The sequence below is a fragment of the Papio anubis genome, chromosome 18, assembly GCF_008728515.1.
Source record: "Papio anubis isolate 15944 chromosome 18, Panubis1.0, whole genome shotgun sequence".
Classification (NCBI taxonomy): domain Eukaryota; kingdom Metazoa; phylum Chordata; class Mammalia; order Primates; family Cercopithecidae; genus Papio; species Papio anubis.
In genome coordinates, this window is record NC_044993.1 from 72,219,955 (window position 1) to 72,231,757 (window position 11,803).

General features: G+C 62.8%; 1 protein-coding gene across 1 annotated transcript; it reads left to right on the forward strand.

The window, feature by feature from the left end:
• Positions 1–378: 378 nt before the first annotated feature.
• On the forward strand, positions 379–7,210 carry HS3ST6 (heparan sulfate-glucosamine 3-sulfotransferase 6). Its single transcript, XM_003916352.4, has 2 exons — positions 379–811; positions 6,467–7,210. The coding sequence occupies exons 1-2, from the start codon at positions 423–425 to the stop codon at positions 7,080–7,082; spliced, it is 1,005 nt and encodes a 334-aa protein (XP_003916401.1). The 5' UTR covers positions 379–422; the 3' UTR covers positions 7,083–7,210.
• Positions 7,211–11,803: the final 4,593 nt, after the last annotated feature.

An 11,803-nucleotide genomic window follows, 5' to 3' on the forward strand; every position in this document is an offset into this window, starting at 1 on the left:
GGTCCCCAGGCCCGCGCGCCGCCCTGTCCCTGCCCTGCGTCCCGAACCACCACCGCCGCCGCATCCTCCCCGCGCAGGGGTGAAGACGCCGGAGTCAAGCGAGCCGGGGCCCGGGATTTCGGAGCAGGAGCATCCTGGTTGTCCCGGCAGTTCGAGTCGCGCCCGGGTGGTGGCGGCTGCCGGCGGGTCCCAGCCCAGGCAGTGGCCTCGGAGGGGGAGTGGGGAGGAGGGGAGGGAAAGCGGGAAGGAGGAGGGCGTCCCGACTCCGCCCCCCGCCCCGGCCCCGCCTCGCGCCCGCTCCCAGGCTGCGGGACGGCGGGGTGCAGAGCAGAAGCCAGGCACCCACGGGCTGGGCGGCACGCTGGCCGAGATGCGTGCCCGCCTGCCGCCCCCGCTCCCGGGCTTGGGAGCGGCGCGACCCCATGGCAGGTAGCAGCGGCCTGGGCGGCGGGGCCGGGCAAGGGGCCGCTCTGCGGACGTCCCGCGCGCCGCTGCTGCTCGTGGCCCTCGTGCTCGGCGCCTACTGCCTCCGCGTCCTCCCCGGCCGCTGCCCGCCGGCCGCCCGCGCCCTCGCACCGGCCCCCTTGCCCTCCGAGCCGCCCAGCTCGGTCCGCCGCCCGGGAGCACCTGACCTGCCCGTGGCCAGCGGTCCCGGCCGCCGGCGCTTCCCACAGGCGCTCATCGTGGGCGTGAAGAAGGGCGGCACGCGCGCCCTGCTGGAGTTCCTGCGGCTGCACCCCGACGTCCGCGCGCTCGGCTCTGAGCCCCACTTCTTTGACAGGTGCTACGAGCGTGGCCTCGCCTGGTACCGGTGAGCACCCTGGCCTGTCCGCCCTGACCGGCACCTTCCCGGGGAGGGCATCGTGCGCCCCGGGGAGCAGCGGGGCGAGGTTTCCGGGCAGTGGGGTTGGGACCGCCCTATGGGGGGCCCAGGCCTGAGCTGGGGTCGTGGCTCCGGAAGAAGGAATGATACCTAGTTAGGATTCCCTGAAACTTTGAAAACTTTGGGGAAAGCCCTGGTTCCGTTCGCTCTGCTGAGGGACCCAGTGGGACTGGGGGAGGCGGTGCCATCCCAGCCCGGAGGTCGTTTCCAGCCCGTGGGATTACCTGGCAGCGTTAGAAATGCCTCTCCCGCCCTGTCACTCTGGGCAAGGAGGTGTGACTCTCTGACCGCTGGCCAGGTGCTGTAGAAAGGGGCCTCTAGGTTCCAGGCAGCCACCTAGAAAGCGTCCTTCCTCCCCAAGACCCCCGAGTCTGGGCAGTGGAATCCTTCTTGGTGGTCCTGGGAGTCCGGAGAAAGTCTGGGCTTTGGAAAGGAGGAGACTGCCTTTCGGGGAGTGCCCAGGGTGAGTCCAACCCCATGCATGGGGCTCTGTGGCTGTCCTCCCTCTACCCATGATGGACATGGGGTGTGGCAATGGAATGTGGGGAGCACGAAGCCCCAGCTGAAGCAGCTTGCACTGGTGGCTGCTCATCCCCGAGCTTTGACCGAGCCCCTGCCGAGAGGACCCTGCCCAAGGCCACCTGGGGAGTCAGTTGGGGCGGCAGGACCCAGACACTTCTCCAGGTGCCCCAGTTTCTCCGTTCCTGATCCTCTGATCCTCTTCCTCCCCTCACGCCTACCCCTATTTGTTAACTTTGCCTTTTGTACTAAAACTCTCGGGTTTGGAGGGCGAGCAGGGAGGGGCTCTGTGAGAGGAAGGGGGCTCGCTTCTGAGATCTGAAGGGCTGGTGCCAGCGTGGGGTGCTGGGGAAGTCAGGTGGTGGCTAGGGGACGTGGAGTCCATCCTGGGGCTCACCTGGCTGAATCAGGCATCCTCAGCTCAGGCTGCAGGGAGAGACCTCACTCTCCTGACAGCAGGCAGGGGTCAGAATGCATCCCTAATCACTGCTGCAGGGAGGAGGGGAGGAGGGGCTGCCAAGCTAGAAGTGGGGGAGGAGCGGAGGGGCGGGAGGGAGAAGGGGAGAAGGGGCTTTGGGTTGAGGATGTGCAGTTAAGTGGAGTAAACACTTCAGAGCCACCCCGACCCCATGAGCTTTGACAAGAGACTGGGGTGGGATCTGAGCTGGGCTATGAGGAGCCCCAGGGGAAGCTAGGGTTGGGTTTAGTCCTAGAGGGTTCTGGAAGAGCCCAGGCTCCTGAGGCCACTCCAGGCCCGCCCCGGGCATGTGTCCAGCCCTGGGGGATCAGTCTGGGGAGGATGAGAGGCAGCTGAGGCCAGGCCCAGCCTGGGGGTCAGCTCCTTAGCCCTGGGGGTGGGGTTCCAGGGACACTGACGTGCCCTGGGGTTGGAGGGGGGCGGTACAGGAGAGTGACTGCTCTGGTAGACTCTTGACTTCCTCGTGTTTTAGAAGGGGAAGGGGTGGGTATGGAGAATTCCAAGGGTCAGGTCCTGTGGCCTCTGGGGTTTTCCCTTGGACCAACCATGCCGACCCTTCACTGTGCACTGCAGAGCCAGTGGAGCTGGGCCCGCTGAACTTCTGGACTACAGGTGTCCTGGTGCTGTCCGAGGGGGCGTGGCCACTTGGGGCTGGTGTGCCCCTACGTGCCTGTGCCTCCGTCCTTTCAGCCTGCTACGAGCCTGCAGTGAGCCTCTGAAATTTCACACCCTGTCTCAGTTTCCCCAACTGCAAGGCAGCATTGTCTGTTCTTCAGACCCTGGGCTGGGCCCCCAGTGCCTGCAAGCTCTGTTCTGGGTGCTGGCTGTGGGGAGGTGAGCAGAGAGGAGTAGCCAGGGCCCCCACTTGAGTCTCTGGGCCACTGCTCCCACTGGGCTGTGACCGACCTAGTTCCAGGCGGTGACCTGGCCTTCCTGTGGCCTCGGCAGGTGGGTCCTGGGTTGACTTTGGCCATAGGCCTTCCTTCCCACCTCTCCACCTCAGTCAGCTCATCCAGGCTCTTGCGGGGCCTCCCATTTGGGAACTGTAGCCCACAAGTGCCCCCGAGCTCAGCACATGTTTAGCTGTTCACCCACTAGTGAAGCACCTGTGTCTGCCAGGTGCGGGGTTCACGCAGACTCCCCAAGGTCTCTGTCTGCGAAGGGTGACCTGTCTGGGGGCAAATGGGGGCTGTACTTTGACCGTAATCTTTTAGAAAAGCAAGAGGAGGGTCGGGCACAGTGGCTCATGCCTGTCATCCCAGCAATTTGGGAGGCTGAGGTAGGTGGATTACCTGAGGTCAGAAGTTTGAGACCAGCCTGGCTAATGTCGTGAAACCCCATCTCTACTAAAAATACAAAAATTAGCCAGGCATGGTGGTGCGTGCCTGTAATCCCAGCTACTTGGGAGGCTGAGGCAGGAGAATCGCTTGAACCAGGGAGGCAGAGGTTGTAGTGAGCTGAGATAGCGCCACTGCACTCCAGCCAGGGTGACAGGAGTCACCTGGAGTGCAGCTCTGTCTCAAAAACAAACAAAACAAAAGCAAGAAGAGGCAAGGAGCAGGGTGGGTAGGGGAACCCCTTAGTTCCTGGTTTGCAAGAGCAGTGGGTGCACGGAGTGGGGTCCGAGTATGTAGCGGCGAGGGACCTGGGCTCCTGTGGGGGTGTAGTCCCCCTGCACTTTCTGGCTTTGGTATCTGCCAGGCCCTTTTGGCATCTGCGAGTCTCAGACCCGAGGTGTGGGGCAGGAGGAGGGAGGCTGAGACGGAGGAGGGAGGGTTGCCCGGGGCTGGATGAAAGCCACAGGGAAATGCACACCAGATGAGGTGGGCTCCGCAGGGAGGGAGGGTCCTCAGGGCAACTCGTCAGATGTTTGTCACACAGGGGTCCAGTCCTGCTCCTCTCCCTCCTCCCCCGTCTCTCCCATCTCATCCACACCCGGGCTAGGACAGGCTTCGGATGCCTGGGGAGGGAAAGGAATTGATCCCAAAGATCTCTGCGCTCTGAGCTGGTTTGTGCAAGAGGGGGCCTGGAAAGCCCTTGCCGCCTCTCTGTGTTCCCACTGCCCTTCCACGGCAGGGGGTCCGGGAACTCCATCCCCCTTTGGGGCTCTCTCTGACTCTTTGGAGAGAAGGCCTGGCAGGGCGAACATTCCGATTTTGGTGCTGGTCCCTCCAGCAGGCGGGAAGAGGAGGATATTCAGAGTCACTGGTGTGCCTTCTGGGAAAGGAAAGGGGTGGGCTCCTGGTCTCACTGGGTGCCTGGGGTCAAGAACGTCCCAGACGGGAGGGAAGGGCCTGGGGAAAGGCAGGCAGTGACTTCTGATGAGGCCTGAGGTCTGTCCCCTCCCAGCACCAGCCTGGTTTCTCTCCGTGGGCATCGTCAGCGAGGTCCCTGGTGGTTGCGGCAGGGGGTGGGGGTGCCTCCCCTTCTCATGACTTCCTCTCAGGGACGGGGGTGCCCCTGAGCTGCCAGGCCTCAGACCTTGGTACCGCCACCATCTGAGGCCTCTGTGTTTGTCCCTGGCATGCTGGGTGCAGTTCCCATGCGGGCTGCAGCTGTGAGAGGTGGGGCGGGGAGTGCAGGGGCTCTGGGACTGACACCGCCCTTCCAGGTGGGCTGGAAGGAGGCAGCCCCCAAGGGTGGGAAGAGGGAGGGCTGAGCCCCACGCTCACCCCCAGCACCCCTGCCCCTCCCAGTCTCCCTGTGGCTGCTTCAGAAATGGCAGCGGGTGGGTGGAGGGAGGCCCAGCTCCCTCTGTCACCAAGATGGAGGAGGACTTGTCCGGTGACGTTGTAGGCCAGCTCTGCCCAGGGCCTGGTTCTGCGGAGCGGGAAGGCTCCCGTGCCGCCCACCCCCGCTCTGCCCCATTCCTGGTGGATGTTGTGGGGGAAGCCTGGATTCTCTCCCGCTGCCGTCCTCACACATCCTCCGTCCCACCTCCAGCGCTCTCCACCGAGCACCCCAGTGCAGGGGGTCTGTGCAGCTGCCTCTGGCGCAGCCTGCGTTTCCCTGGGGGTCTGAGCAGGAAAAGGGAACTCAGGACCTGCCTGCCAGGGGCTCGAGTCTGGGGCGGTCACTCCTGGCAGGTCAGCCTCCTGGCAGGGGCCGGTCCTGGGGCTGTCAGCAGGGGTGGGGGAAGCCCCCTCAGAGGGCAGGAGGCAGGGCTGGGCATGACCAGCAGGGCATCCCCTCCCTAACACAGTTCCTGTTTCTATCGACCTAGTTCCCAGCCCTCCCCAGCTCTCCCTCGGAGCTGTTTGCTCAGCTGACCTGCCGCGCCCTGCCCTGCCCGACCTCACCCTGCACTACCTGGCGGGCAGGTGCTGCCCGGGGCACTGCTGGGGGTGCCTGGGCCTGCCTGGGCCCGGGCACCCAGGATGGGCTCTCTGCCCAGGTGGGACAGTCCTGGCCTGTGGTCGGCCGATTCCCCCGGGACCTTGGGACTGGGTCAGTGCCCTCCTCCCCTGTGTCAGAATGAGGAGAATCTCAGAAAGGCCCCCTCCCTGGCCTGGCACCCTGGCAACCTGCAAGATCTGGGGGGCTACAGTGGCCCAGAGTCTTGGGAAGGATCTTCAGGCTGGCGCCACCATGTCTCTGGCTTTCCTCACATGTGCTGGGCTCTGCTGGTGACTTTTTGGCCTCCTGAGTCTGGGCCCAGGTTGATGAGAATTCATAGGGCTACAATAAAAGACGGGGAGAGAGGCCAGCTGCAGTGGCTCACCCCTGTAATCCCAGCACTTTGGGAAGCCGAGGTGGGTGGATCACCTGAGATCAGGAGCTCGAGACCAGCCTGGCCAACATGGTGAAACCCCATCTCTGCTAAAAATACAAAAATTAGCTAGGTGTGGTGACGGGCGCCTGTAATCCCAGCTACACTGGGGGCTGAGGCAGGAAAATCGCTTGAACCCAGGAGGCAGAGGTTGCAGTGAGCGAAGATCGCGCCACCACACTCCAGCCTGGGCGACAGAGCAAGACTCCGTTTCAAAAAATAAAGAAAGATGGAAGAGATGTAATTATATCGGGGAGGGAGGGAGCAGGGAGGGCTGCTTTTTGTTGAGGACACTATGAATAATTGGTGGAGGGCTGATGTAGGGGATGCTGTCAACCACCGAATGAAAGGGTGACCTCGAGTGATCTAGGTGGGCGGGCCTCGGGGTGCTTGGTCTGCGCGATGAGAAAGGAGTTGGGGGCAGCCTAGTTCTGGGAGAGTGTGCGTCCGGTGGGAGGGAGCAGGCTCTGGAAGCGAGGATGGCAGGGATTGCACAAGGAAGATATGTGGGTGGTGAGGAGCATGTTGTGCCTCCCCGCCAGCGACCATCATCCTCTTATCCTCAGTGCGGCAGCAGGTGGGGCAGGCCGGCGGAACAGGCCGCTGCAGGCCGGCGCTGGGCTGGGCACCCTCACAGTCCATGTTCCAGGCTGCCCAGCAGCGCACGTTAGGAGGGGTGGGCGTGAGCAGAGAGGAAGGCTTGCCCGCCTTGGAGGCCCGGGCTTCCCGGGCATAAGGGGGCCTTGGTCCCGGGCCCCTGGGGGTCGGTCGAGAGCTGGGTAGGCTCAGACCCCCTCTCCTTGTACCCATCCCGCAGGAGTCTGATGCCCCGAACCCTGGATGGGCAGATCACCATGGAGAAGACCCCCAGCTACTTCGTGACGCGGGAGGCCCCCCGCCGCATCCACGCCATGTCCCCGGACATGAAGCTGATTGTGGTGGTGAGGAACCCCGTGACCCGGGCCATCTCCGACTATGCCCAGATGCTCTCCAAGACCCCGGGCCTGCCCAGCTTCCGCGCCCTGGCCTTCCGCCACGGCCTGGGCCCTGTGGACACGGCCTGGAGCGCCGTCCGCATCGGCATGTACGCTCAGCACCTGGACCACTGGCTGCAGTACTTCCCCCTGTCCCACTTCCTGTTTGTCAGCGGGGAGCGTCTGGTCAGCGACCCGGCCGGAGAGGTCGGCCGCGTGCAGGACTTCCTGGGCCTGAAACGGGTCGTCACAGACAAGCACTTCTACTTCAATGCCACCAAGGGCTTCCCCTGCCTCAAGAAGGCCCAGGGCAGCAGCCGTCCCCGCTGCCTGGGCAAGTCCAAGGGTCGGCCACACCCGCGCGTGCCCCCAGCTGTGGTCCGGCGCCTGCAGGAGTTCTACCGGCCCTTCAACCGCAAGTTCTACCAGATGACCGGCCAGGACTTCGGCTGGGGCTGAGCGGCGCCCTGGGGATGCTCAGCACCTTGATTGACATCCGCTCACCCAGCCAGAGCAAACTGCGTGCACATGCTGGGCAGAGAGGAATATTTAAGAAATAAAGCTCGGACCCAGATTTTTCCACAAAACCTGGAGGTTGGAGGGTGGAGGCGCTGCCCCCAGGGATGTGATAACCATACCAGCGAACTCCACGGGGCACTGACTCTGTGCCTCATGCCACCGGTTTTTTTTTTTTTTTTGAGACGGAGTCTCACTCTGTCACCCAAGCTGGAGTGCAGTGGGGCCATCTCTGCTCACTGCAACCTCCGCCTCCCGGATTCAAGCAATTCTCCTGCCTCAGCCTCCCAAGTAGCTGGGACTACAGGCATGTAATCCCAGGCTAATTTTTTGTATTTTTTTTTAGTGGAGACGGAGTTTCACTGGGTTACCCAGGATAGTCTCGATCTCCTGACCTTGTGATCTGCCCGCCTCGGCCTCCCAAAGTGCTGGGATTACAGGCATGAACCACCACACCCAGCCCAAAACTCATTCTTTATACACCCTCGGAGGTGGGCGGTGTGCCTGGTCAGGTCTAGCGTGTGAGCTCAGAGAGGCTTAGGGCCTGCCCAGTGACATGCAGTTTAGCCCTAATGATGCTGGGGGCGGTGCTTGGGCTCTCAGCTCTGGGAGGCCGGGCAGGGTTGTCCTTGTGTGCAGGATGAGGAAACCGAGGCCGCAGGCTGCTCTGTGGAGTGGTGGGGCAGGATTAAAGTCAGGTCTGCACCCACCACCTCTGCTCATCCGGAATCCAGGTATGAAGGTGGATGCTTCCTTCTGGAGCCTTGTGGAATTGCCTGAGTGTTGGTGAGGTTAGTGAGTGTTGGGCGTGTGCAGAGGGTGATGATTAATAGCCTCCTAGCCTTCCCTGCAGAGGCCCACCCATTGAGGCCCCACCCACTCTCAGGCCCCACCCATTCAGGCCCCACCCACTCCCCCAGGCCCCTGCTGCCCCAGTTCCACTGTGTTTGTTCTGTGCCCGCCCCTGGGGACAGGGCTGGAATCAGTGGCCCTCTGCAGTCTAGCTGCCCGCTCATAACTGAGGCCAGACTCAGGCAGGCTGGGGTGCCCTGTCTACCCCTGTGTCCTGGGAGCAGGAGGGTCCCCTTGGGAATGACTCTCACCTGCTCCTGGCCACGTGCTGTCTGCCAGGTGCCCACCAGCTGCCCTGACGATGACTTCCGGGTTGCCTGGGCTTAGCCCCAGGCCTGTCGCGGGGACTGGCTACGGTCTCTACAGCCCCGCTGCATCCCACAGGCCCCGATATGGCCTTTCTGCCTCTCAGCTACTTGGAGCCACTCCCTGTCTTGGGGCCCAGGGATGCAGACAGTGAGGAAGGATTTGCAGGAGGGGTCTGCGTCTGGACACCCACCCCTCCTCCTGCTAGTTTCTGGGCCCAGTGGACACTCCACTCTGCAGCTGCCCTGAGGGGCAGGCACTTCCTCCAGGCCCCTCCATCCCAGGCCAGGACAGAGGCAGGGCTGGAGGCTGGTTCCCAGCTCCCCTCCAAGCACCCTCCCAGCGACCACAGTGGCAACATGGCGGGCAGATGTGGTCCCAGATGTGGACAAGTCACAGGCACAGCCTCCATCCTACCTCAAAGCTCTGCTGTGGATGGAGGGGAAAGGGCCCGCCCGACTGACAGCAGCCTTGGGAAGAGGGAACAGACCACCTTGGATCCCTGCCGGGAGGGGATCACTGGGCTGGGCTGCTCTGTCCCCACCCCTTGCATGGGTGCCCTCTGTGAAGACTGGGCCGACTGCCTGCCCCAGGCGTGGGGGTGGGAAGGAAGACAGGACAGCTCCTGGCCCCTGGTGACCCAGTTCCCAGCCTGGCGCATGTGGATTTCTTCTTCCTGGACACACCCTTCTCATGCCTGGGTCATTTCAGGGACTGCCCACCATCGTCTCAGCACCTCTTTTGTTCCACTATGAGCTCTCCAGATGGCAGCCGGAGGGCTGTCACAGAATAAACCAGATCCTATTGTTTTAAAATGCTCTGGGCTGGGCGCGGTGGCTCAAGCCTGTAATCCCAGCACTTTGGGAGGCCGAGATGGGCGGATCACGAGGTCAGGAGATTGAGACCATCCTGGCTAATACGGTGAAACCCCGTCTGTACTAAAAAAAATACAAAAAAATAGCCGGGCGTGGTGGCGGGCGCCTGTAGTCCCAGCTACTTGGGAGGCTGAGGCAGGAGAATGGCGTAAACCCGGGAGGCGGAGCTTGCAGTGAGCTGAGATCTGGCCACTGCACTCCAGCCTGGGAGACAGAGGAGACTCCGTCTCAAAAAAAAAAAAAAAAAAGAAAAAAAGAAAAAAAAATGCTCTGATCCCCACCTTTACCCCTTATTGCTTCTAGGATGAAAATCAAACTCCAGATCACAGCTGTTACAGCCCTCTACGGCTTGCCCCTCAGTCCTACATGCGCTCCTCATTCCAGCACGCCCGCCACACTGGCACCTGCCAGCTTCTTCCACCTGCCGTGGCCTGTCCCACTTCACAGGCTTTGCATGTGCTGTTCCCTCTGTCTGGAAAGCCTTTCCCTGCAGAAGGTGCTCACGGAGATGGAGGCAGCCTTTGAGGGGGCAGCTGTGCTCTCACTGAGGCTCTGCTACGTTCCTCCTTCTGTTTGGAGTTCCTTTTGTGAGTCCACCAAATGACCCCACCGTTCCCTTCCCGACACAGAGCTGTGAGGGGTGGGGCACCGGTTTGGCTGGCTTTGGGGCCTGAACCCAGGGCCTGGAGGGGCAGACTCCGGAAGCAGCGAGGGGAGAGGGTGGGCTGGCGTGTTCTGCACCCCCTGAGCGGGACCTCCGCCTAACCGCCAGCACCCAGTGCCGGTGAGGTGCCCAGCTGGGCCTCCGAACACACAGAGGGCAGATGTGGGGGGACCTATGGGCTGCGTGCGGGGAGAGGCTCCCTGGGAGAGTCATCGGCCTTTAATTAAAGTCCCTAAATTGCTTCCCAGCTGCTCCGTGGGTTTTCCATGTTGGAATGTTCCAGATGGGGCGAGAAGCGCTGATTCAATTACCCTCTTCCTGTTCCGCCCAGTGGAGGGGAAGGGGCCTGGGAGCCCATCTCCAGCCCTCCTGCCCCAGCCAGACCAGGATGGCGTGGGCCATGGGTTGGGGTCCTCACAGCCCTGGGAGTCCAGGAAGGGGCTCGGAGAAGCCTGGGGAGGAAGCTGCTTCCACCTCGAGGGTCCTTACCAAGCCCAGGCCCTCCTGGCCCACTGGGACGGGTGGGTGGGACCAGGTGACTGTCTCTCTGCCCTGAGCCTTGCACACATGGGCATGGAAGCCCCGAGCAGGCCCTGGCTCCAGCAACCCAGTCGCAAAGGGGAGACAGGGAAGGGTCAGCCCTTGGGCCCACCCTCTCCGTGGGCCTGAAAATATTTATGAAGCCCTGTCATAGAGAAAGAGAGGAGACTAGAGAGGGCCAGCAGCTTGCCCGCCTCTCGCTGCACCAGCCCTTCCTGCGAGGCCCAACCCTGGGGAGCTCTGAGATCCCCGTGTGCAGGGAGTCGGTCTGTGGGGGGAACCTGGCTCCCTCCCTCCCCTGGAGCAGGGGTCCTCACTGGGTTGATCGCCTGACCCGGGGGTCCTCAGAGCTCAGTTGGGGCTGCTGACCCCTGTCCTCCGTTGGGGGGCCAGGTCTGGGGCCCCTGGTTCTGGACGGCCCCTCTGCCCGGGGCTGAGCTGGCCGCCCTGTGGTCAGGGCATGGGGCTGGAGGGTCAGGGGAAGGCGGACTCTGGCTCCCTCCCTCCCAGGCCCTTCAGTGTGGCCGTGCAGGGCAGAGCCAGGGTAGGGAAGGGGAAGCTGGCCCCCCGGGGTGAAGCCTGGATTGTGGGGTGCCATGGAGGGCAGTGCCTGTGAGTCCCCTTTGTTCAGGAGTAGGGGTGCTTTAGGAAAGGCCTGTTTCCCCTGGGCCACGTGGCCAGATCTAGAGGCCCCTCGCAAGCCTGAGATGATCTGGATCCTGGGCTCCAGGAGGGGCCAGGCCACGGGTGAGAGGGGCTTGCGTGACTTAAAATGAATGGAGTCCCCTGGGAGCTCCTGTCCCCACCCCTTTCCTGACTCGCCAGACCTGAGCCCCTTCTCCCGTCTGCCAGCCTGTCCTGGGCGCCTTGTTCCCCTAAGGAGCTGTGGGGTTGTGATTTCCACGCGGGTTCCTCTGCAGGGGCTTCGCCACAGCCCAGGACAGGCCGGGGACCCCATGAAGGCCTGGCGTGTTTTCTCCAGGGTGGCCACAGCAGCTGGCTGCTACACTAGTCTCCTCTGTCCCTGCAGAAGCTGTGCGGGGAGGGGCTGCAAATATGCTGACCTCAGGAATGTGGGGGTTCCTTTCTGCGGGACGCTTCTTTTCTAGAAGGTTCCTCTCAAACTGGCAAGGGCTGACTTCTGAGGTCTCTGTCATTGGGACCAATGCTTATGTCAGAGGGTGGGGTGGGAGGCAGGGGTGCAGGAGCAGCTTCGGGTTCCTGGATGAATCTGTTTTATTCTGTTTTATCCATTATAACCCTGGGGGCAGCTCTGCGCAGCCAGGAGCCATCAGTGCCCCTGGGCAGGGCCAGTGCCAGCACCCCCTGCAGAAAGTCCCCAAAGCACCCCTCCTTCTGAACAAAGGGGACTCAAAGGTGCTGCCCACCATGGCACCCCACAATCCAGGCTTCACCCCGGGGGGCCA